At 39.3% G+C, this 27,604-nt stretch overlaps 1 protein-coding gene across 1 annotated transcript; it reads right to left on the bottom strand.

Annotated features, from left to right (window-relative positions):
• bcl11ab (BCL11 transcription factor A b) lies at positions 1-27,038 on the bottom strand. Its single transcript, XM_079883767.1, has 3 exons — positions 26,668-27,038; positions 24,074-24,409; positions 1-4,360 (listed from the first exon to the last, which is right to left on the bottom strand). The coding sequence occupies exons 1-3, from the start codon at positions 26,720-26,722 to the stop codon at positions 2,433-2,435; spliced, it is 2,319 nt and encodes a 772-aa protein (XP_079739893.1). The 5' UTR covers positions 26,723-27,038; the 3' UTR covers positions 1-2,432.
• Between the last annotated feature and the right edge of the window lie 566 nt (positions 27,039-27,604).

The raw sequence follows: 27,604 nt of genomic DNA on the forward strand, positions 1-27,604 counted from the left end.
GTATTTCAAAATGCATTTTAAATGTATTTATTGACTCTTGATTCATTGCATAAGACATCCATTCTTTCAAAGATGACTGGAATGTTTCAGGTTGTGGGGGAGACAGGGACAGGTCAAAATAAAGAGGGAAACCCACCAACTATGAAACTTTACTGCATATCCAAAGGCCAGAGATCATAAAAGCACCTGTTCCTCATCAGTGTGTTATTTCAAAGAGGATTGCGTCAACAGACCATTGTATAGCCTTTTATCTGTGTAACCCCCACATAGCTTTTTTCTTAGAAACTCATTTTCAAGATCCATACATTAAAACGGTTCACACTATATTATCCTGCCAAGTTAAGGAGAAAAGAAAAATGGTGGCAGCATGCTGAGCTCAACTACAGGCATTTTTGTACCTTTAAAGTGAACAAGGAACAGTCTGGAATTCTAGTCTCTATATAAATACTATCTTGACTACTCTTGATGAACAATTAAATCCAGATCCTCTCTACACATTGACATGGCAAACTGAAGTGTGTCACAATAGCTTTTGACAGACCATAAGTCAGCCCTATAAAATGTCAAACATACTCCTACAATCTCATTATAATGCATCCTGAAGAACTGTGTATGCCAAAGAGAGAGAAAGAAAAAAGAATCAGAGGAAAAGGAAATTCACATAACATTTAGTATTTACATAGTACATTGTAACCCCCTAGAAATGAAGATGAGCGGCAAAAAAATGGAACGCTTTAAATTAATTTTCTGTTAAAAACACCAAAGTATTACAAAAAGAAACCCCAAAACATTGACTCGTTAATTCATTTTAAAACATATGATAAAAAATAAATTGGCTGATGAAGCAGCGGGTTTGGACTATATTCACTGAGATAAACATCATTACACTGTTCCAGTTTAAAGTCAAGCTTCTAAATGAACAGTCTTTTTAATTTTTTCCTTTTTAAGCTTCTTTTAAGTCCTTTTTCGTTGACCAAGATTTCTAATCTAACTCTATTTCACATAAAATGTTGACACCTCATTAAGTTGTTCACTTGAGAGGAAATATCTCTTGAGTGTCTCTTGTAAACTGGAAAAAAAATTGAACAGTGCAGGTTTTTTGTGCCATTGAAGAGCAGTTTTGTTTTATACTCAACCACCTGCCCGTAGATTAGCAGGACAGATACAGAGTTTTAGGCTGAGTGGCAAGTGCTATTCATAAAGTTCACTATGGGATAATGTAGAGAATAAAAAGTCTGAATGTCAACTCGACGGGCACAAAATATGTGAACGTGACTAAGTGCTTTGCTAATAAACAGGGGTATATACAGTACATAGCTTTAGAAACTGAAGAGTGTTGGATAAATGAAAACATTGTGGAAGTACTAGCAAGCAAGTTAATTCAGACTTTCATCCAATAATGTGTAAATGTCCTGAAATACGTTCCTGCATTGCTCCATCATAACTGGTCTTGCTAAACTACTTCTATTTCTAGCCAATCTGAGCTTAATTCAAAATTCAAAGGATTTTCAATCCTGCCAATTCTTTAACAGCTTACTCAGGGACTATATGTTAAAGTTTCCGTGGATGACCCTGTCAAGAAATTAATTCTATAAAAATGTACATATTTACATAATGTTCCATGTTACATGCACCAAATAGAAATGTATCAGTATAGTCCAATAAACTGGCTATCTACTGAGTAAAACACATTTTCAGGGATACTTTCTAAAAAAAAAAAAAAGAAAAAAGAAATGAGACCCTAAGTTAAAAGAAAACTTACTAATGTACCTGTCCGTTTGATACCAAAATCTCACCAAGCCAAAAAGGCATGAAGATGCCAACAAAATAATCATACTTATAGGAACACAACATGTTATACTAGTAAGTTATATACATAAGAACATATGCTGGATTCCTGCATTTAGCAAATTCACAATAGGTACTTGATGCAAGACCTAATTTTGCATTGAACAATATCCCCAGGCTTATGGCAAATGGCACACCCAAGGCACTCTTTTTTCACAAGCGACAATAAAAATTCTAACTTTTTTAGTATCTTAGTAAAATGTTACCGTTCAAACTTTCCTTGGTAACCCTACAGTTTGTCTATACCCCTAATGAACAGTGTAAACCCCAGTGTGAATGTAGGTAGTCAAAAGATTACAGGCTTAAATGACAAAATACAGCTAGGTATGATATGTAAAAATTAATTGTTTGCAGCATGAAATGTCCTGTTTGATAAAAGACAGTAACAACAGCAACACAGCTAATCCTTATCAATCAAGCTAATACACGAAAACATGCCAACCAGTAAGAAAAGAAGTACAAAACATTAAGTTATTGCACATTAGAGAGGCTCAGAGTCTTTTTCGGCCAAATTTTCGGCCAGCATAATTAACTGACACTGTGCTTAAAATATTTTTCTAGGACTGCGAAAGACATCATAAAATTTACTCTGTTTTAATTTCAATGCTTAAGGGCTGATCGTTGTGCCATTTTTTCATGTGCTTCTCCAGAGTGCTGTAGACGCTAAAAGGCATGTGGCATATCTCACATTTGTAAACGTCCTTGCCTGTCTGTCCATGCGTCTTCATGTGCCGTGTTAGCTTGCTGCTCTGAGCACAGGCGTAGCTACAAAGCTCACACTTGTACGGCCTCTCGCCAGTGTGGCTGCGGCGATGCACTGTCAAGTTGCTGCAGTTTTTGAAGACCTTGCCACAAAACTCACACGTGTCACTACGCCGGCCATCCTTGGAGCTGGGTCGACCAGTTTGGGGTGTACTGGCCCTACTTCCGGTGCCACTGCGCCCAGAGGCCGTCCCTCCATCCAACTCCCCAGGGGGAGTGGAGAACCTGAGACTTCCATTCTCCGAGGAGTGCTCTGAAGAGGTGGCGAAAGGTGATTGTCTTGAGTCCCCAAAGTTGAGGAGAGGATCCTTGAGCTGGCGCGAAGCGGCATATCCGGCCAGCCACTGAGAGTACACGTTTTCTGAGTTGGGGATTGTAGGAGTTGGAGGATCAAGGTCTTTTTCCACTTTGATGCGTTTGGAAAGAGGGCTGTCAGATCCTGGACTTCTGGCAAGAAGTTTCCTCGAGAGGTCTTCGTTTGGGTAGGAGGCTGTTCCATTTACGATTTGTCCGTATCTCTCGTTGGCTTGATCAGACTCTTTTGGGGAATCGTCGCCACCCGTCTCATTAGCTGATCTGCGGTCCCCTCGTTTGTAAAGTTTAAGGGCATCTCGAAAGTCCTGAATTCCCTCCACACTTTTGTTGTGTCGCTGTCTATTGTTCTCATGGTGACGTGCACCTTCTAGGCTCAAGCTAAAGTTTATATCATTCCTCTCGCCGACCTCACTCTCATTCTCCTCTTCCTCCTCTTCTTCCTCCTCCTCCTCCTCTTCCTCTTCTTCATCTTCCTCCTCTTCCTCTTCCTCTTCGTCATCTTCCTCCTGACCATTTTCTGGGATCAGGCCGTTGTTCTCACTTTTAAACTTAGCCACCACAGATTTGAGAGCATTGGTGGCACTGCTTATCAAATCACTTGTGCCTGGCTCAGGTGAACTGGCTGTTGAAAGGCCATCATCTGATTTGGAGGTAGTGGAGGAGGATTTGTGCCGATGAGTCTTCATGTGGCGTTTCAACTTGCTGGCCTGAGTGCAGGCATGGTTGCAGAGGTGGCACTTGTAAGGTTTCTCTCCGGTATGACTGCGCCTGTGGACGATTAAGTTGCTCTGGAACTTAAAAGACTTTCCACAAAACTCACAAGACTTTGCCTTCAGAGTTGGCATGGTTGGCGTTTGCTCAGTGGGTGTTGAATGAGGTCCAGAAGGAGAATGAGATGCCCCTGGCTGAAATGGCTGCAGCAGCCGTTGCATAGGGCTAGGCCTGTTGGGTGACATTGGCGGAGAGGAGCCAGCAGAGTTGCCTGCAAGTTCCCGTAGTCGTCTCGAGAAGTCCATAGATGGGGAGTCCAAGGGTACCGAATTAAGACGCAGTACCCTGTCAAAGGCGCTTGGGTGATGGGGGGCCAAAGCCAGATCATCTGGGCTCATGTGATGCCGTGGTGGGGGACTAAAGAGTGGAGGTGTCCTGGGATATCGGCCTTCCCTAGGAATCGAGGACCCATCTCTGTTGGCTATCCTCATCAGGCTATAGGGACTAGTGTCTGCAAGGTGGGCTGTATGCAGTGGTGGCTGTGAGGCACAGTCACCACCCATGCCTGGAGCGGAGGCCACTCGAGGAGTTAATGGGCTTCCAGGTTCGCTCTCCAGATATATTCGGAAACCATGAGTGTTCTGGGCATGCTGTAGTAGGAACCAAGCAGTGCTGAAGGGCTGCTTACAAGTTGTGCAAGTGTAGCTGCTGGGCTCATCTTTTTCTGCAAGACATAAGCAGATGGAAAAATTCAGTTGTCATTTAGGAAATATTCCTCTTCCACAACAAAGGCTCAGTAAGAATTCACCATAGAAAGGCAGCAAGAAAGCACAAACTGATCAGACACATTTACCAGCACATTTATTACAAGGAAAATCCCTTTGGAGTAACCAGTGTCGAGGTACCTTTCTCAGGGGCACAATGGTGACAGCTCACGTCTTGTTTCTGGTATAGCTCAAACCAGTAACCTTTCACTCTCTAAACTAAAGCTTTAGCCACTACATCCATCATCCAAATTCATGCTGTTTAACAGTTCATAATATGATTGATGTATTCAGAAATGTTTTACATTGTTATTATTTATACAATTATGCTCTTGCCTTAATATTGTGACATAATAAATCCCAACTGTAAATTTTACACTCAACCTGTTGAAAATGGAAGGGAGTTCAGTTTTTGCACGCACATCATTTCAAATATCAACAGCCTCGCCTGTCTCTGAGATATCTGACACAAAGGCCAGAGAGAACAAAAAACATGTACCCAATCAAAACACTTTTTATTGCATAAGAGATGCAAGAGGAGGCTGGTAAATTATGGATCATTACAATCTGCAAAAATTACAGTTAATTGCTGCCACCTGTGTGGGGTTTGACCTCCTCTGGAGATTTTTCCGTCATAAAAAGGAAACTCTCTTTGCCTCCTTTTTCTCATGCTTACTCCAATTAAATCATATACCATTATCACATGAATCATACGAGAAGGCCAATGCCTATATTTTAATATTTAAAAATGACTAGCATAGCAAATTCAGAACTGTTGATTTCATATTAATATGGTAATTCTTGCTTGATTATGATTTCCAAAAACATAACTAGCATACTGTGTTGAGGATTTCTAATGTACATGACAAAAAATGAAATGGATAAAGGTAACCCATTTCCTGTCTTTTAACAGCTTATTAAATGGAACTTTTGGTAGGGATCCAAGCTCATTTGATCTTAGATGCAAGTTTGTTTGTTTTTTTGATGAAAAAATAGGTTTCGAACTCAGGTGTGTACCAGCAGCAAAAAACACCCAAATCCACTTCAAAAGATGATCTGGGGTACAGTTCATGTTAACCGATATGAAAGCAATCCATCCTAACTTGTGGCGGTGAACTAATTGTTGCATTGTTCACATTCTTTGTATGTCTTGCAATGCATTTGCAGCAGCTAAAAAGCTGTTTCATTCTGTGTAAAGTTAGTGGTAAATCCAACAAGACAAATACAGTGGTGCCCCAAAATAAAATGTGAAAGAAGTGCAGGGCAGGGGGGGAAGGTGGTAGAAATCAAACCCAAGTTCGGACCAGGCAATCAAACTGAGGCAATGAAAACAGCCTAAAAAAAGGTAAGTGTTCTCCTTAGACATATAATCATCCTGCGTCGCTGACATTTAAAACACCCACCTCACCAACAGCAGCTATTACTTGGTGGCCTTGTCTGAGAGGGTGACTTATTGATTACTTTTAACCTTGTTCCTCTCAGCACATTGCAGTCAATCACATTTTCTTTGGTGATATGCTAAAAGGTGAGGGGAGGGGAGGTATGGCAAAACAATTTTTCGGCATTTGAGATTTTAAGAAAAGGATAGAAAAGAACTGTTTTGTGTCTGCTTGGAAGATCAGCAAAATACCCTCTTCTAGGATAAATCAAAGATTTCTAGGCATTTTTATGTTATTATTTTCAGCATTATATAATTCTATTCATATCAAACAAAAAGCTTGGGGCAGTCTGTTTTTTTCCTCACTTTCTTGCTCTCTTTTTCTCTTGGTTATTCTCTCTTTGTCCTGGTCAGACTCATTGTGTTGCACTGAGCGCCTGACCACAGACAAAAACCTATTTGACTTCAAGGACAGAGTGGTGTGCAGGACATTTTTATTGCTCTACAATCTATCACACTTCTAACTTTTTGTCTTCTTTTGAGGTATAAGACTTTCACAAAATCCCATCGGTCAATTTTTTACACTTTTTAGTTGTTTAAACATTTTTTGCACAAGGTTTATTATCTATTTGATACATATGAGCTGTGTTTGAACTGATCATAGCAAATGACCAATAATCAATATATTATACAATATATTTTGAAGATCTGACGTTTGTAAAGAGTTGCACTTTAGGTTACATCAGGTATCTGAGCAGAGCACCACATGCAAGTACCAGCACATGCACTCAGACCCTTTAATATACAGTCCTTGTCCTAAATACACACACAGATAAGCATTAATGTGAAACCAAACACTTGAACTTTGTACTTAAAGGGCCCAGATCAGAACATCTGACACCGTAAAAACATTCAAGATTTAATATTTGAGGTTCATGAGGCGATGAGGCTACAATTACGCATAATTTACCAGAAAATAATTACACTTCACTCAAGCATCTGTGCCCTCACACCTGACCCGAGTTTAATCTAGACATGATTATTCTCATATTCAAATCAATGTAATGAAATGGTCCAAATGCCATATGGATACTCCAGGGACAAGGTGAGAAAACCATGCTTGGTCACAAGGAAGAATGCGCTCATCAGGCAGCTGGTATATTCTTGTCAGTGCCCATAAACATGTGTTGGCCCAAGTGTTTAATTTCCAGTGTTCTCAATACCAGCGCTGGACACACACCCTACCCCCCACTGCAAATTGAAAGTGTCTGAGGGGGTTGAGGAGGGTAGCCATCTTGGAATGGGGCCTCTCATAGAGAGCCAAGCAATGGGTCAGCAGTCACCTTAGCAACGCACATTAAAGAGGCGGACAGACAAAAAGAAGTTGACCAGACGGAGAGGTGAAGGGGATGGCGTTTAAAGCCCACAGACGAGCGGAGGGTTCGACTGGGGGAGGTGACTGTCTGAGAAAAAGAAAGAGGTTTAGGAAAGATGAACTAGACTAGTCTGCACAGGGCAGAGGTGGAAGTTTTGTTAGCACACAAGACTGTCCCACAGACAGAGCAAACACTGACGATAGAAAACCAGAGAAGAAAGGAAAGTGAGGTTGAGACAGTTTGACCCTGACTCCAGCAAGCAACTACAAGTAATAATCTCGTTCTTATAATACTTAATGGAAAATGGTTAGTTCCGACTCTAAAATCTGACAGATTTAGCCACGTTTAAAACTGTTGAAAAACATTAAATTAAACTATTTTACCACATTAATGCACCAGTTGCTACAAACCATGAAAGATTTTCCACTAGCTTTGTAAAGTTACATAAAATAAATCAATTATATTTTGTTTAGAGAAATCTTTAAGTTAAATATATATTTATTTATATATATATAAACGTTAAGTAAAGGGTAAAATATGCTTATATATAATTTAAGAAAGCAAAAAAATCGAAATGGTCCTTAAGTAGGCTTAATTTTCTTTTTGAAAACTATAATTTCTTATATGCTAACTGGCCATTTCGTGGTAAAATCACAAATAGTTTTGAGATTCACGCTAAAACTGTAACCAGCCAGGTATGATAAAGCAGTGAAAAAGCCTCTTTCATGTCAATCTGAGTTTTTGTCTAAACCAGACACAATCAGGACAACCATAGGACTTTTTGTCGATTTTTTTGAGTATCCCTGCATCATGAAATGTCATTGGTCCAAAGTCCTACTCCACACAACTGTACATTAATAATTAAATATCTGCTGTTGTCCTTGGCAATAACTCCGGAGTTGAGTGGCTTACTGCTTTATTTAGAACTGTTACTGTAAAGCGTTCCTGAAATTCCTTTAACACAGATGGCCTTCTGCACTGATGAATAGTGTACAATGAGGGGTCCAGTTTAGCTCTAAACTTCACCACCATACCAACATTTCCACACTGCTCAGCAAAGATTATTTCAAGTCATCCTGCTCCTTTCTTTGCATTCTCCTGATCTATGAGAGGACTACAAGCTTAAATGGGCATGTGATAGTCAGGCCTAGTCAGAGGGCTCATTCAGGAAGCCCCCCTCAGGCAGAGCGCTGGTACTGGGACCAGTACAAAAAGACCAGTGTTCCCAATTCACATTACAGCCACAGGGTCAATATTTAAGGCTTCCCATCTGGCACATCTTGGACACAAGTGATGTAGTAAATCAAGCTAGAATAAAATAGTTTGATTTCTGTTATCCCGACTTAAATATACAAAGACAACTATGAAAGTCATTTATAGTTTGATTCGCCCAAATTGCTATGCATTGCTACTGTATCTCAACCACTAGTGGGAGTTTGAGACTGTTAGTTTACCTATTTGTCAAACCAATGGGTGATGGATGAAGTTTTATTCTTGGTGTGCCGTTTGCTTATGCAAGCGGCACACCTTATTTATAAGCTAAAGGTTAAGCTAAAACTGAAGTTAACAGGTTAAGCTGAAAAGCCATGTTACTGTAACTGATTTCGACATTAGCTACAGGAGGTGACTTTGACAAAGGGGGGCTATGAAAGCCAAAAGCAGCTGTTACACTCAAGCAGACATAGTATTACTACCCTTCCAACATTAACACAAATGTAATGGCGCTAACACACGCTGAACAACCCGAAACATTTCCCATCAATAAGCTTCTGTAAGATGGATGCACTGATCACTTGGCTAAGACAGGCCACACTCACCCCAATTCTTCATTTGTCTGACATCAAGCTGGATTCCAGCTCTCTGCTTTGCTACTTAATTGGATACATATGTTCTGATCTGCATCGTGGTATGGTAGCAGATGGGAGAATTCTGCAAAACGCCACTGCTTTTTGAGCATCAGTGAGGAGACTGGTAAAAATAGCCAGCAAATTCTGAAACAAATGCCTTGTCCCAACCAGGTTCAACATGCAGGCTTCCTACGACAAGTAATTTAACTGTCCTCACTACACGTAACTGCAGAGCAATACGAAACAATCACATCTTAATGTGGTCTTGGCTGGTTATGACCAACCTGATCTTATGAGAAAACATAACTATTTTATGAGGTGGCAATTCTGTATAAATTCGTACAATGAGATTTGTAGAGAAACTTAAAAAATTTTATAGAAAAAAGTAAGCATGAAGGTCCAACCTTACTGTGGGGTACGAACTGAAATGAGAGTGTGTTGGTTATGACACTTAACATTGAGAGACAACTTTTTATGTCTGTCGCCTGGTTAAGACAAGGTGTGTCCAAACTGAATACTGAAATTTCTGAAATATCCAAATAGCAAGTCTAAAAATATGATTCAAAATGTTTTGTGGATGAATGTTCTTTGAGGAAAACTGCTTATTAGAAAGATCTACAACATTGTACTGTAGGTTGGTTTTGTCATGAAAGATTGAGGTAGATGGCAGAAGAATCGTATCTGTCACGGCTATCACATTTCAATCGCAACGGCAGAATATTAATTAACCTAGCAACAAATAAATCACCTTTTTAACAGTCTACAGCTCAGGAATTTCAAACGGAGTTGGAATGTTACCTGTGCGCTCTTGCCAGAAACCTGTCTTGAGCCCTGTAGATCACAGCTCTTATACAGTGCATACTTTCGAGAGACTGTAGCAGGTCAGAGGTCTCAGAGAGAGGGCTGTTTTCACCAGGTCTTCTAGCTGATGTAAACGGATGTCAACAACATTTTTTAACCTCATGAAGTACAGGGTGAACCAGTTGTCTGCTTTTTCCCGTTGAAGAGTGGGAGAGTTTCATCTGTGTGTGTGGTCACGTACAACTCTTTCGACAGCCGTGAATGAGCTCTGAAGACGTTAAATCAAAGGCACAAAAGCTTCCTTATTCACCATAGAGCAGGAGGCACAGATTTCTGTTTTGAGACACTTGTGTGGTTAACTGAGTGAAAAGTGGAAGAGAGTGATAGAAACAGCAAGCGAAAGAAGGGGTAGTGAAGGAGAGCTTTGGCCTTCTGGTGACAGCAGGATTTATACTCAGGCAGCTGTAGGACAGCACACCATCTCTAGCTACGCACTAGAAGAGTCCTTAAATCCAGACATTCCAGGGAGGCGCTGGCAAGACCGTGCACATACATGGCCCCGCTGAGGTCAAGGGTCACAACTCAGTGAGTGGTGGAGCCAAGCGGAAGAGTATTTGACAGAGCGGCACAACAGACGTTCATCAGCTTGTTGGCTAGCAAGTATTTTAAGGGAAAATCACATATAGATATAGCACTTAAAACCATGTAATCAAAATTGAAGTTTTGTTTCATTTAGAACAAGTGTGTTAGTTTTGAGGTAATTTTTATGCTAATGTACTCCCAAAAAGTTGACAAACTGAGCAGATATATAAGCATTTCAAATCTCTCTTGCCTTTTTGGTCCAGACAAATGGACCACATATTGAAGACTCATCTCGCATGCACAGACATCAAAATGCAAAATTTGTATCCAATCAAAGGCAATCTAGAATGAGAATATCCTTCCCACAAACACCACTTTTTTTCAGACTACATTTTAGATTTAAGCATTTGGTAGATGCTTTTATTCAGAGAGACTTACATTGCATTCAAGATTTTTTTGGTTCATGCATTCGCAGAACCTGATTTCTGGATCAAAATCTTTGTTGATCCTGGAACAACCTTCCAATCAACCAATCAAATTTGAGGGACAAGTTTACAGTTTATGTCAAGTTTAGGCTTACAATCAGGGTTAGGGGCTTCTACATCAGTGTTATTCACCTTTGATTTTAGGGATAACATATGGGTAGTGTTAGGTTTAAGGGTAGGGATATGGTTAGGATAAAATTTTCAGACAGGAATGTTGTTCCAGGATCAACAAAATATGTTGACCCAGGAACGCGTCTAACTCTGCGAAATCGGGACGTGCACCCTAGGAGTCGAACCTCTGACCTCGGCGTTCCTAGCGCCATGCTTTACGGTTTGAGCTATGGGACTACTAATAACTAGGAGCAAATCCCAATTCACAGATGTAATGTAAACCAAAAGCCATTGGACTGTTTTTTATTTATTTATTTTAATTCTGTGTTTCCCACTTCCTGTTTCAATAGAAAATTTCAACATGCACTTATATATAGATGTTATTCTGTTGTTCTGAGGTATGTTAAGCTATAAATTCAACTTCTAATATGGCATTTATAGCCTAATTTACCTTAGATACAGTAGATTATGGTATTTTTTATTTATTTATTTAATTTAGATTAGAGTTTAATAGAGTCTTTTAATATATTCATCAAATGATTTTTTTAGGCATCTTGAGGCTCCTTTGGAAGATGGCCGAGGCCCGTGGTTGAGAACTACTTCCTTAAGAGAACCATATCAGTAACATGTTACATGAATATGATGGAGCAGTGAACTCGAGGTGGGAAAATCTCAGAGTAAAACTGGGAGTTGTAAAAAATATGATACACCGGTGTTTTGCCAGATGAGAAGTTTATCTATGTATCATCTCTTTACTCTTTTCATTTCTTTTATAGCCTTTTTAATTTTCCTTGCTTTTATTTTGTGAATATTCTAATTATTTTCTGTAAAGCACTATGAATTGCCATAGTGTATGAAATGTGCTATATGAATAAACCTGAATATGGTTCTCATTCAGTAATATCAAAGCACTATGGCCTAACCATTTGATATCAGAATCAGAATACAATGATACTAACATAGTTTTGTGAGGGAGATTGTACCAGGACTTAAAAAGTCAAATAGACTCAACAAAAGCAAGATTAATTGCCGAAACGAGGTCCTCGAAATTTTAAATCATACAACTAGAATTTTCTTTTACATTTGATTTTCTTTGCAAACCATCTTTTCCATATGTGTACTCACGTGAAGTCTTCTGCCTCTCAATGCATGACAGGAAAATCCTGAGGAGGCTCAACACCACAACGAGGGCATCTGTCCTCTCAGTGTGATGGGCCTCTGGGTTTATATGTGTCTTTGTGCATGTGACAGTGTCTCTGTGTGTGTCTGTCTGCGATAGTTCACTCTGACAGGCTTGGAGGGCAGGGGTTCACAGAGCAGGGCAGGGGACAGAGAAGATGATCCATTCTCATCCAGACGATAATGACATGACAGGAGGAATGGGCGCATGGGGGATCAGAGTTTGGACTTGGACAGATTTTGGTTTTGTAAATGCACCAGCCCTTCTAAATGGCCCTTAAAACATTGTTTGGTCGCTGCACTGAAATGTTCTTTGCCAGACGATAGTCACATGTATAGCTACAAGAGACTCCATGTAGGCACACAAACATCACATTCCAAACAGTGCAAGATCTATGCATGTCAACACGTTTATACCATACCGTAACATGATTTGACAGATTTCCCCAACGATGAAAGCGTGTAACACTGTCAGTCTGTTTTTCACACACATGCATTGTTTCAACCTTCTCATCAAACCCTCTTTCTAGCCGTAAACTTCAGTAGACACGCTTTCACATGCAAACTGAACACGCCACTTAAACTGTCATGGGCCTTTATGTTCAGTCGGTAAGACGCTGAATGGAAGCTTTGTGACTGTTTCATGCCTGCATTCTACAAGTGCTCAATTTGTTACAGCCATAATGTCACCACGGTGTGTTGCTCAAATGCAAGAGAGGCAAACAAACTACAGAAAGAGGGACGAGAAGACAGTGGAAAGAAAGGGACTTTAAGACAAAGGATCTGAGATGGGATCGTATGAGAGGTATAATGAAAGAAAGGGAGAGAAGAGCAAATACTCAAAAGAATGAGAGACTGGTGTGAGAAGAGTTGGAGGCTGATTCAGAGAGAAATACATCGATGGACAGATAAGTGCTAAAGCAAATTAACCTCTTTAATTGGACCGGCGCTCTCGCTCAGCTCAAAGATTGTTTCGGGCCGCTGACAGCTGACGGGGTGAGACGCTTCAGGCCCATGATGGGACATCTGCTCCCTGGCTAGACAGATAGCTCTTCTGGACACTGTATTTCATGTTTGTCAGAGCTAACGAATGAAAGGGAGGGATGTCAAAGACAAATAAGAAAGAAGGGCATTAAACCAGGGACTAAACATAATTAAAGACTTATAAAACACAAAACTAGATGTTTTAACTAATGTTCATGCCGCTATTTTCTATATGGTGAAAGTTACAATTAGTGGGCAGCTGATATATATTTTTTGATGGCCGATGATGATATCTTAGAGAGATATTTAAAATAGAAAATAATACAAGTTAACAGTTTAAATTTATTTGACATACAACTTTGACTAAAATAATTAGAAATTGATCACTTGAAAATGAATTGATTTGGGGGAAAAATTAACTGTAAAGTATACTTAGATAGCAAATTCTTAATTCAATAATCCTATATGGCATTTTCAAAAAATCTCTCTGCGCTGTTGAAATAAAAGTTCCCCTTATGACATTTAATGATATATATATATATATATATAATATTTGGAATATACAATATTCCAAGTCTTCTGAAGTAAATTATAGAATAATTATAGTAAATTACACTATTGCTGTGATAGACCAAAAGTCTGTTCTGATAACCTTTCCTTCTGCCACAACTCTGAAATCTCATTTGACCTGCATATACTGTACATATGCTGAATTTTTTACATTGAACAGAATCATTATTCTGTATTTATGATGCTTGCTTTTTGGATTTAGTCACTGTACTGTATGCTTTTGTTGTAAAGAAAGAGTGTGAACTCTCAGTGTAAACATTCTTTCTGACATCTAACTTAGTACTTAATGAAGAAAGAAAGTCTTTCGGATTTAGAACAACATGACAGTGAGTAAATTATTTTTATTTTTACTTTTAAGTGATCTATTAACATAAGGTATGAAGCCATGACATCTCAGCTGAATGCCAAGATTGTATGTATGTGCCTTCAAGAGGAAAACTCAAGGACATTTTTGTCTCAGAGATTTCGGAAAAGTAATTCTATAGTTGCATTTCTGTCAGGGAGCACAGTCTGAAAGGTCAAACTATTTCCCAACCGTAATGGCTGTTTCCTGAGCTCTTTAGAATTGAGGAAGAAGTCAATGGACAAGGAGAACACATCTGAGTGACCTCCATCTTGATATGGATGACCTTGGCTAGTTTAACCCACACTTTCACAAAAATATATCACATCTGATAGAAACAGAGATGTGGAAAAACTATTCATGGACGGTTGTAAAAAGAGAACATTGTGAATGTATAGCCAGCGTCTCTTCACATTCAGAGGGGATATTGATAGGCCGTCAAACAGCTCAAGTATTCACTTACCAAACAAAGATACAGAGCACCATCTGGAAGTTGTGGCCCACTTTGAGAAGTCAGAGACGCAGTATGGCACATATACACACACACATAATGAAATAGAGAATGTGTAAAAGGAGACATCAACAGAAAGATCGAGAAAACAGATAGATTGAGAAAACAGACCGACATACCCTAGCAAGTTTACACACACACACACACTCACACACACACATAGACATACCCAACAGAACCAAACACAAAGACACAAATTCACACTGAGAAACCGTGACACTCAGAGACCCCTGCTGTGTGTGAGAGCCCCCTCAAAAATCTGCATAAATACATATGCAAATGTGTGGGTCAACTGATAGACAAGTGAAGAGCGTGCAGAGGAACATATTTATCCATCTCGATGCGAAACAGATATTTTTACAAATGTGTGGTTTTCACACTTCAAATGAGCTTGTCCGTGTTGCATTTATCATGTTTCGCCTCCATACACAACTGAACGGTTTCATGACACCCATCATATTCCATTCACAATGTATATCTCTCGACTATCCTGCTTTTCTTTGTCTTGCACTCTCAAAAGAGGTTCATTCAGGTATTCTTTCCTGTGTGTATGCAATGCATGTGTTTTGTGAATTGTCTTCAACACAGGCACGCAAGTGAAGACGAGGCCAGCCAACCGGTTTGAACCAGTCCGAAAGTCAGCACCTCGTTTTGCCTTCGGCCCAGAAAAAAAACAAAAACAATCCTAGTGGCATTCGAGATACAGACGGCAGGTATGAGGGCTGCATATGTGTGTGTGCATGAGGTCTTGTCAGATTTAAAAGACCTGGAGCTCAGCCAAGTTGATCTAGAAATGGACAGCCACCATCAGGGTGAGAGTACGGCCCTTCCCCCTCCGGCAGTTCTCGACTTGACCCTCCGTTAACCTAAAGAGCACATGCTCAGCTAGCACTGCTCTCCCTCAGTCACTTTCTTTTCCTTTATCTCATTCTTTCTCTATATCTGTCAGTCTTTAAGAGGAACAGTTCTTTTAAAAATACAAACAAAACCTGCATGACTTTATTTCTTTCATGGACCATACAAGCAGATATTTATTGCAGACTGTACAACAAACATGCAATGAAAGTGAATAGTGACCATGGTACAACATTTTTAAGTAAATAACTTCAATTTTGGTCTGTTCCTTGAACAAAGTTATCATTTTGATAATTCATATTGCCTATTTTTTGTATACTTTTATTGTGCTTTTTTGCCTTTTGGAGTTTTGGTTACCATTCACTTTAAATTTATGGAATAGAACAGCGTGAATATTCATCAAAACTATATTTTTATGGTACTTTTTATGGACTTTTTTTTTTTGCCTTTTTTGGAGTTTTGGTTACCATTCACTCTCAATCATATGGATAATTCATATGGACTATTTTTTATGGTGCTTTGTTTGTCATTTTTGGAGTTTTGGTCACCATCCACTTTCAATGAATGGAAGAGAGTAGCATTAGCATTCATAAAAACGTCTATATTTTGTTTCATGGAAGAAAATCAGTCAGACGTGTTTGGAAGGATTTCAAACCTTGCAGGTGAGTAAATTACTTTTTTTTCTTTCTCTTTTTGTCTGTCTGGTTTCCTGGGTTGTTTTGGTCACTTTTTTTGTGGATGTTTCTCTTCTTTCCTGTCTCCTTCCCTCTAAAGCTCTTCAGCTAGTGAGACATAGATCATTCCGGCATCTTCCCCCCTGCTCTATTCAGGATAAACAAAGTGCCTCAAGTTCAGGCCCCACCCCGGGACCCTTAAACAAAGCCATCTATCATGCTGTCTGGCCCGACCTGTTTGGCCACAGCCAGGGCTGCCTCAGCCTCCGAGCCCCCGCCCTGAGCACAATCCCCCCATTGTGTCCCCGTCGGCCTCCCTGCCGGCCTCTTCTCACACCCCATGACATAGACACAGGGTTAAGTCAGGCTCCGGAGGAGAGCCAGCACCTGTGATGGGGCAGATAAAGGTAGCGCCAGCTGCAGTGCATCATACATTCAAATGAAACACAGGTGCTGATTTCTTAAATGTATCATGAGTGCTTAAATAATCCTTACACTGGGGTAACAGTGATGGAATGAACGTAATAAAGTAAAAAAGGATATATTCCTGAAATATTTCAGCATAATTAATGAACTTAATGTGTCCTTGCTTTACTGTGACCTCCGGTACTCAAGGGGGCGATAGAGTTATCTTTAAATGTCTGTGGCATTAAATCAGACATGTTTTTCTTCAGGTAGCTGCATAGCTACAAATATGTTAACCTTAAGTATTTTGTTCTGTAGTCAGAACAGACACATTTAGTATAGACACATACGATTGTTTACGTTCAAATTCAAATATTGTAGTTGTGCATTCAACTCAAATTAATTTATCATGGTTGAACTTTGTGTTGTGAACTTGGAATCATGACCAAATGTACCAAATGTATACATGATAGATTCATCATAGCACACATTGCATTACACAACAACAAGCTACCTCAATCTCCTTTAGGCTGCTAATGTTTTGTGCCTTCTACAGACTGTGATTTCGGCAATCCTATATAAAATCATTAAAAATCACTAAGGAACGACATGTATCTAATAAACTTTGGTACAACATGTATGTAAACTGTAAGATGATCACACCTATTGAATCATAGGCTACGACGCAATTTTGTATAGAAGAATAAAACGTCATCAGCATGCTAGTGGTGAACAAATATAGCAAGATGAATCACACTTTTGCAATTGTGGTGTTTATATGCAGTGGAAAAAAGAGGAGAATATGAACGTGGTCATGGCTAGGGAAAAGAGGCCAACTTGGTATGCCAATTTTGCAAATTGAGGTAAACCTTGAGGTTTTAAGTTTTAGCGCCATGTTAATATGTTAATCAATGTTGCATTTTTAGTGGCTAGTCAGTAGACGTAGGTCGTAGCAGCAAACACACTGTGAGATGATCATGCTAAATTTATGACACTGTCAGAAAATGATCGCAGACTATCTTTGGTCGCAAGACCGGCACCAGGACACAATTGACCACAGAAATCGCCACGATTGGTCATCTTTCATCTGGGACAGCCCAAAATCGTACAATGTGTACTGGGCATTAGAACTTGGAATCATGACCAAATTACCAAATGTATACATGAAAGATTCATCATAGCACACATTGAATTAGACATCAACGACCTACCTCAATCTCCTTTAGGCTGCTAACGTTTTAAAAACACTAAATAATCCATTATGAGGCATCATGTAGCACTAATCCAACTACATTCTGTTTGGAGTGATCAATCATTTATGACTTTGGCTCATGACTGTTACAAGGGAATCCAGTAGATGTTTGTTTAAATTTTATGCAATGTTCGTTGTTATATAAAAATACTATTTTAAACAGTGAGACTTGGAATAAAAGACTCTAAACATTTTTTAATTGTGCACAGCTCAGTTCTGATCTGTTTTTATTTCTCTAGGGACTCAGTCCGTCTTTGCCTGACGCATATCAACTGAATGAACTCATAATGGGCTAATCAAATATGCAAAATAATTGGCAATTACCTAGAGGGACTGATGGTCATTAGAATTTACAACAAGGTAATGAACTAAAGTCTGCATGTACCATGCATATTCATAAAGCAATCAAGGCTTTGAAGATTAAAGAAGTGCTTCAAATTCAAATGAGCCACAGAATATTATCAGTGAGATTCAGAAAGAGAGCGAGAAAGAGGGATGAGAGAGAGAGAGAGAGAGAGAATGTTTCCCAAGATAAAAGACTAAACATTTTGTTACATTCCACTTCAGTGCTTCTATTGCAGTAAAAGAGCAAAATTAAATACTCAAGAATTGAACGAATTAATCAGCCTCTTTACAGAACTTACTTGTATTGTGCTTTACACAGCTGATGTCTTTACATATTATTAAATGATTATTTGCCCTCCTATTCATTGTCTATAGCCATTTCCAAAGTCCAATGTTCAAAGACAGAAGAGCAGAGTCTTAAATATCTTTACAGATGTGTATTATTTCCCTCACAAATCAAAATTTGTTTCATTTCACAGTGTAGCAAAACTACAGATGTCGTTCAACTCCAGTGCAACCAGCTGACCCAAAAGAAATTGAGTTTGCATGCAAAAGCATGAATAAAGAAGTAAAAATAAAATGTAGATGGAGAAAGACACCGAGACAGAGAGAGACTTTCAGGGAACCATGACCCTAGACACAGACAGTGAGGGGCCTCTTGGGTCTTTATCTCATTCTATAGAACACAGATAAGACACACCAGCTGCAGACCACACACACACATGCATGCATATATATAATCTACTGCACGAGTAAAAAATCTTTTCCTTCAGGGGATATAAATCGATGATTAAAAGAGCACATTTACCCATTTCTCATAACCCTTTTACTTTACACTTCTAATTTTTACTGCTTTATACCCATGCTTGATGCTTTTGGTGAAAAATAAAGCTTGTACAGTACAAAACCTGTACTGTATATTTTTATATTACCAATAATATTTCAACACAGAGCTGCAGGCAGTTTTGTACTCCCCAGGTAAACACTAAATAGAAGTGTCTACAGCTCAGCTGGCTGGCCACACACACACACACACACACACACACACACACACACACACACACACACACACACACACACACACACACACACACACACACACACACACAGGTGAGTCAAAATATCATATGATCCTGACAGATCTGATGATTGCATAGCTTCATGCTGAAAGGGGTGTGTCACACATCATGGAGATATGTGTGTGTGTCCACAACAATAAATGTGTTTTCATGCACACTGCAAGCTCTGCTATGCAAACAAAATTTGTATCAATGCACTGCACATTTTTACAAAAATAAGTATTATACATGATTTAACCGTCTCCATTCCAACAATTTTCATTATTTTAAGCATCTTTTTTTTGCAGGTCACTTTACCCTCTGGTGGTCTTCGGTATTTTGGACCGAAACGGTTTGTTTTTTTCGAATTTTTTACTTCGTTGGAATGGTACGAAACTTGGTAAAGGTTTTGGCACTTGCTATGTGAACACACACACACACACACACACACACACACACACAGACAAACAAAATCAAGTCAGCAGTCAGAAATGTACCTCAATGGAAATTAATGGGAAATAAAAAACTAATTCTAGTGGAAAAGTTTGGTACTGCACCCAAAGAAAAGCTCGTTTTTTGAGGTATCAATTATCAAGATATCAAAATTTGGAACACAACTTGTTTCAGTCTATGGCTTTGATTTTCTCACAGTTTTAGAGTAAAACATGTTTTGGAAACTATATGTAAAAATTTAAAATAGTATTTTTGTGCATTTTTCATAACAATAAACTTTTATAACTTTTTTTTGTTCACTTGTAAACTTTTTTTCACTTCAGCGATAATCTGCAAAGTGTCTCCTTTAAAAAGACCAAACTTAAGTCTGTGCTCCAAAGCATTCGAGATGTATGCCAGTTTAAGCTGGATATTTCAGTTACAAGCACAAAAAGTGAACAAATGGATTATACCTACTGCATAAATATATTTTAATACCATATAATCCCCTAAAAATGCAAAATATTAAATAAAAAAAATGAAAATATTATCGTACTAAAAAATAGAGTACATTAATTTCATTTCAATTAAAAAAAAATTGGCCATTTTTGACTGCTTTGCGAGGGTTAAATAGTCGTGTTGTTGTGACATGGGATTTTTAAAAGTACTAATATTCCATGCAGTCCCTCTAATGAGGTCGTAAACCTGCATTCAAAATAATAATAACACAAAATAGTATGCATGTCACACTGCAGGACACTGCTGTTAGTGCTTGAAATGCCATGTCAGCTACAAATATATAAACTTCACCACAATACACGTTCCCGTCTGCTCTGTGCCAATGTCCTGCCATATGCCCACTGAAAGGGAACCCTTGGCAGCGTTTGCCAAGTCAAACACGCTGTCATGTTGCGTCGAGACAGACTTTCGCACAAACACACTTTTGCTCAGATCAGACACTTTTTCTTCGACATAAATATAAGAAACATCACCTTTCCTCTGTGTAGCATCAAACTACTCAGGAACACTTCATTGCTCAAGAGTACATAGGTATGAAACATTAATGTGGATAGCCGCTCAAATAATTTGATCATGGAAAATTTGATAAGAAATGTTTGAGGTCATATTGAAATCACTGATAAATTTGAGTACAATTTGAGACATTGTCGAGATCTTGTCTGAAACAGTAATGAAGGCAAATGTGAGATTGCTAGGGTCTTTTTCTCATGCAGGAGAAAAGAAGAAGACTTCAGTAAAAGTTTTTATACCCTCTCCATTTATTCTCTTTGCAGTCTAGGAGAAAAAAAAAAAGAGATTTTAAAAAGATTTTTCTTTTGTTAAGAGCCTATAAAGGTCCTCAGTGATGGTGCACAATTGGGGGATCCCCAAACTTCCTGTCTCCCGTTCCACTTGCTCTGTTCCAGCTAATGATCCATAACTCTCCCCGGTAAGAGAATAGTGGATCAGTGCCAAAAACATCAAGACACCAGGGCCAAGAACACCAGCAGACACCGGATAACATAACAGAATGAGTCCATTTCATCACAAATTATTAGTTACGCAAAGTTAACGTGCAATGTAAATATGATCTGCACAATACCATTTTGTAGTTAACTCAACATCAAAGTTCTTCTCCTTGTGTTTACATAATGAACAGCCACTTCTAATGCCTGTGGGGACCAGGAGACGCTACAGCGCTTATTAAACAACGATATGAGATGGGATCCCCTATATCAGCCTCAGAGAAAATGGCTTCACATGGATGTACTTAAGAAAATAACCCCAGAGAGATAGCAGATAAGGCTCTGGGGGAGGGAGGTCTGCAGAAAGGGGTTATTGCCTGAACTCATCGTCTGGCCGCTCAGGGGCATTCAGACTTGAATAAAATAGGGGTGTGATGGGGTGTTGTTAAGGGGGGGGGGGGGGGGTATTAAAAGCTGCTGTGTCTACATGCATATCTTAAATTATTTATCATGCAAATCTCTCCAAGCGTGAACCTTCAACGGATTCACCATTTACAGCCGATACAGAATTCCATCTGTTGTGACGGACATCTGCTTGCACGACGCGACGGATCACGCATGTGCTTTACATGTAACGGCGAAAGCGTGTGACCTGTCTGGACCGGGATGGGTAAACACTGGACGTCCTGAGAGATCCTTGAAAAATACTTTTGGTTACACTTTTTTTTTAGGTTGTCCTTGTTACAGTGTTAATTAAGTATGTAACGGTAATATTATTTAACATGCTCTTACTTAGGTTAGGGTTTGCTTTAGGGTTAGTTGCATGTAATTAATTATCTATAATTTACTGTTATTAGTAAGTGTATGTAACATGTAACAAGGACATTGTAATATATTTTCTGATACTATCAACTGTAGAAAGATGGGTAGATGTTTTACTAAACCTCACCCCAATGTGACGTCACTTATAATATACTCATAACTCAAACAGAAAGGTTTGTCTGCCTCAAGCCTTGCTGATAACAGCCTTCCATTTTAAAGTGGAAGCCCTATTTGTGTACTTTATGGGGATAGTTCACCCAAAAATGAAAACTCTGTTATCATTTACTCACTCTCATGTCGTTCCTTCGAAACACAAATAAAGATCTTTTTGATGAAATCTTCATTGACAGCAACACAACTACCACTTTGTTGCTTCAGAACGTTCATAAAGAGATCGTAAAACTAATCCATATGAATTGAGCGGTTTAGTCCAACTTTTCTGAAGAGACTTGATCACTTTATACGATGAACAGATTGAATTTAGACTTTTGTTCACATATAAACATTGATCAGCAAACATAAACAGAAGCTCAACCGAACCTGCTTGTAGCACGAGAACAAACCTCATTATTGCGGAAGCTCAAACGTTCTTCGTAACACGAGAATGAACCTCATTGGTTTTCGCTGAAGCTCAAACGTGCTGCGTAACACGAGAATGAACCTCATTGGTTCTCGCTGAACTCAAACGTGCTGCGTAACACGAGAATGAACCTCATTGGTTCTCGCTGAAGCTCAAACGTGCTGCGTAACATGAGAATGAACCTCATTGGTTTTTGCTGAAGCTCAAACGTGCTGCGTAACTTGAGAATGAACCTCATTGGTTCTCGCTGAAGCTCAAACGTGCTGCGAAACATGAGAATGAACCTCATTGGTTCTCGCTGAAGCTCAAACGTGCTGCGTAACACGAGAATGAACCTCATTGGTTCTTGCGGAAGCTCAAACGTGCTGCGTAACATGAGAATGAACCTCATTGGTTTTTGCTGAAGCTCAAACGTGCTGCGTAACTTGAGAATGAACCAAATTGGTTCTCGCGGAAGCTCAAACGTGCTGCGTAACTCGAGAATGAACCTCATTGGTTCTCGCGGAAGCTAAAACGTGCTGCGTAACACGAGAATGAACCTCATTGGTTCTCGCTGAACTCAAACGTGCTGCGTAACACGAGAATGAACCTCATTGGTTCTCGCGGAAGCTCAAACGTGCTGCGTAACATGAGAATGAACCTCATTGGTTCTCGCGGAAGCTCAAACGTGCTGCGTAACACGAGAATGAACCTCATTGGTTCTCGCGGAAGCTCAAACGTGCTGCGTAACACGAGAATGAACCTCATTGGTTCTCGCACGTCAAGCGAACATGCTTGAGCTTCCGTTTACCACAACTGATGTGAGAGTTGATGAATGTTTATGTGTGAATAAAAGCCTAAATTCAATCTGTTCATCATGTAAAGCGATCGAAATTTGGACTAATCCGCTCAATTTATATGTATGAATTAGTTTTATGATCTCTTTATGAACTTTTTAAAGCGTCAAAGTGGTAGTTGCGTAGCTGTCAATGGAGGGACAGAAAGCTCTCAGATTTCATCAAAAAGATCTTCATTTGTGTTCCGAAGATGAAAGAAAGTCTTATGGGTTTGGAACGACATGAGGGTGAGTAAATGATGACAGAATTTTCATTTTTGGGTGAACTATCCCCCTTTAAATGTATAATTGCAACATAATATCAAGATATATGCTGCATGTGTTTCCTCTTTCCGGATACCGGATAACACAAAGAGAAACGCTCTCTCATAATCATGAAAATGACAAATGAGTAACAGAATCAGAATCAGCAACAACCTGTGGCAGATCTTGTTTCGGACAGCTGAAAATTATTTTCTTTTCTTTTTTAATAAGTATGAATGTACCACTCTGGAGCTACATTACTGGAGTAGGATATGACCGTATAAAAACCACACTAAACACAGCAACATCTGCGAAAGCCACATGAGAGAACTGAGAGAATGTCCATTCATACTGACAGCAAGGACACTATATTCATCCACTTACACAGTCAAGTTCCTTTTTTCTTCAAAATAAAAGGACCAATCATAAACGGAAAGTGGGCTATTAGAGACATGGTATTCATCAAGGCCCTCCGAATTGGAGGTTTCGACTTGGCAAACCCTCTCACAGATTCGCTTCAACGCAAACATCTGTTACTCTACCTGTTAAATTCTCCTGCTTGGGCCGTAATCCGTGCGGTGTGGAGGCTAAATGCTCCTCTCCGTGGGGCGAAACTTGAACTGCCACCTCCACAGGGACGCAGGCTCGCCTCAGGCCTGCGGGTGGAGGCGACGGTGGCAGGTCTGAACATTTGTCCATGCATAGGCGTCCTTGACACTGCCTGCGTTTGTGCTCGATGAACTCCAGGATGTCAGCCAAAGGAAACCTGGAGCGGCACTGACCACAGGTGAGGAGGTCCTGATCCCCTTTAGGGGTGGATGGTTCCGATCTGGGATGGCTTTCCCCGTCCTCTGGGATATCTGCCGTCACGGGCTCGGCTACGGTAGGAGAAACGCAGAAAGGGAGGTGTGAGATATGGCGGAATAACTTCCTGTGATATCCATAGCGAAACCTGATAATGACTAATTATATGTGTGCCGTAAGTGATAATTATATTAATTTCCATATAAATGGAAGAGGTGTTGATAGTGTTAGAGGTGTTAAGTATGTCACATGCATTCAGGTGTTATAGGGATGTAGAATAAATAAATACTGATTTAGGCACAATTATATTCAAATTTGTGAAGTTTTCCAATGCTCCAATGCAACGCCATTGCATTTGCACCAGGAGACGTTAACATCTATCCACTATTGAAATGCTGACACTTCTATCAGAGGAATACAGACAGTCAATGAAAGGCAGATGCAGAGAAGATGAGAAACCAAAGACAGAGAGAAAAACAGTGGTTGCCCAGTAATGGTAAAGAGGAGGGGGTTGTTCACTTTAGTTGCATGACCCTGTTCATTATCCTGCCAATCTCACGTCTTAATGAACCCAACACCTCAGAGAATCAAAAAATAGATTCTAATTTGACTGCAAGATGATTGGAACCCATTTAGTTAAAAGTGCTGGAATCCTCTGAACTGAGGTTAGCTATTGAGGGGAGTATGTGGGGTAGTTCCCAGAAGGACAGCCAGAACATATGAAAGAGCAATCAAAACCACATCATGCGTCTGAACTGGGCTGAGAGAGATTGTTGCCATCGGTGGTAGGTTAACCCTAATTCTGTGTCAGGTCACGTGGGACAAAAGGTGGGGGCGACAATATAACAGAGTTTCTGACGAAGACTAAAAAAAAACACGCTTCAATATTTTAATCGATCCTCTTTTATGGCTTTTTTTTTTTCTTCCAAAGCACGCTTAAGATCCTCAAAGCCTCAGATCGGATCTTGCATTGCACAAACAGATGTAATTCAAACCTCTTTGTGAAACATCAGGAGAGTTTCCAACACAATACTATAAACACTTTTAAACCATTCTCCATCCTTTCATCCATCTTATTTATTATTGCATACATTGTATACATGATAAACGCAATGACTAAAAGACATATGTGTCAATAATGAGGCTTTTTTTTTTTTTTTTTTGGCTGGATATATTAAGTTACTCAAATATTATATACCCTTGAGTATTCAAGGTGCATACTCGCATACTAGCTTTTTATAGCATTGAAAATATATCTTTTTATATTTTACTTTTTTTTTTTTTTTTTTTACCAAATCATAATGAATAAATATATATATATCCATGGCACATGAGTTTTACACTACATCTTTAACAGATTTCCTTTTTATCATTTTGGACATTTTTGTCATTGGCCCACATGTACTCCAAAGCAATGTTTATATAAAAAACACTGTATATGTGTATAGAACAGGAGATGTGTGGACACTTAACCGAGAGAAGGCAAAGACCAAGTTCAAGTTCACCTAGTAGTATACTGTCTCATCTTGAATGGAATGGACCCTCATTTGCTCATTTTCTGCCCCCTAGCGGCAACTCGTTTCACAAGATGCCGTATCAGAGAACACGTTCAAACGGAAATTAAATACAGGTAGCCTACAACACCAAAACCAACTAGAACAAGGGTAAACTTTCACTTTCATACGGAGGTCATGCAGATTTGATCATTTATAATGGCCTTTATGTTTTTAAGGTTTTGACACGCAACACTTGAGATGCTTTGATCGCCTCGGCGGGGGTTTTAACAGGTTTGACATGATAGATGCATAAAACCAGATTTGTATATAACTTTCTTTCCTTTCTTTCTCTGAATAAAAAACAAAACTTCGTTATCTAGATTCCCGTTTCAATTCTTGAAAATTGCCTTTCAAGAACCGAAGGAGGAAGTTGAGGGGGGAAAAACACTTTCTGAAATGTAGATATCTGATTTGATTTTTGTAAACAAACATTAGATGGCATCTATAATACGTTTAAATTGGCTACACATGTATTAGCCTAATTTAAAGTCTACAATGAGTAAAAAACATGTGACCTCAGAGGTGAATTTTCCTAACTGATTTTTTTTTTTTTTTATTATTATTAAAAAGCTAACAAATCACGTCTAATTTACTTTCATGCATTCATATACACACATGCATAGGCTATAAATGCGTAATCAACCTTTACGCGTTAAGAATCATAGCGAAGCGCAACTCAACATCAAAACGCGCTTCGCTCCGTCTTAAGAGACGCGTCTCGTGAACTCAGTTTAAAACTATTTAAGTATTTGAGCTATAAAGACAGAAAAACTTACGCGAAAACTCCCGTTTGCTTAAGTGCTGGGGTTTGCCCTGCTTGCGGCGAGACATGTTGGACACGGTCTCAGCTGGGATCACATTGGGAAGAGCCAGAGTCTTTAGAGAGTCCAGGGCAAAAATCTTCTTCAGCGATGCATCGGGTATCCCACATGAACTATAGAGAATAGTACAGAAGAGACGCGTGTAGTGGCAAGACGCTTGCGTTGGGCTTCATGGCTTCTCGGAGGAGAACACAAGACAGGAATGGAAAAGTAAGCGAAGCCCCCTGAGCTGCTGCAAGTTCAAGTGCGGACGTGACGTGCCAGCGAACTTGACCGTCCAGAGGTAGATGATGGACATGGATCTGCTAAACACGGGAGAGAGAGAGAGAGAGAGAGAGAGAGTGGGAGGGGGGTGAGACTCGTAAAAACCAATGATGGGCTGCATGTCAACCATAGACCCTAACAGCCAATGGGCAGAGAGAGAGAGAGAGAGAGAGAGAGAGAGAGAGAGAGAGAGAGAGAGAGAGAGAGAGAGAGAGAGAGAGAGAGAGAGAGCCAGAGCCAGAGCCAGAAAAAAAATGCATAAAGGGGGTCAAAATGACCCTTTCTTTAATCAAAGGTTTTCTTTAAATAAAATGCCTACGTTTTTTTACTTTTATTTTATTTTTTATTTATATAATGAAATAATAATAAACAGTACACATTTTAATTAATAATAGCCTGCTACATTACATGTGTTTATGTGAGTAATTTAAGCACATCTCAAAAAAAGTGTGCATTTTTCTGTTCATATTTTTGTTTAGATTAATAATCGACAAATGAAATCTTTTCGCACTGTTTTGCAAACCCTTATTTCAGTCGGTGTATCCTGTCTTGAAGAAGTTCCCACATATGCTGGACACTTGTTGGCTGCTTTTCTTTTACTCTTCACATAGGCACATCTTGTAAGAGG

This window comes from Squalius cephalus (assembly GCF_949319135.1).
Source record: "Squalius cephalus genome assembly, chromosome: 10".
In the NCBI taxonomy this organism is placed as follows: Eukaryota; Metazoa; Chordata; class Actinopteri; order Cypriniformes; family Leuciscidae; genus Squalius; species Squalius cephalus.

What these genes read in the sequence shown, in the direction of transcription:
- bcl11ab (XM_079883767.1), bottom strand. Translation starts at nt 26,722, where the DNA reads ATGTCTCGCCGCAAGCAGGGCAAACCCCAGCACTTAAGCAAACGGGAG. An exon ending in AAGCAAACGGGAGTTTTCGC is followed by an intron (nt 24,410 to 26,667) that starts GTAAGTTTTTCT and finishes CTCCTACCGTAG; the next exon opens with CCGAGCCCGTGACGGCAGAT. An exon ending in CAAGCAGGAGAATTTAACAG is followed by an intron (nt 4,361 to 24,073) that starts GTAGAGTAACAG and finishes TATGTCTTGCAG; the next exon opens with AAAAAGATGAGCCCAGCAGC.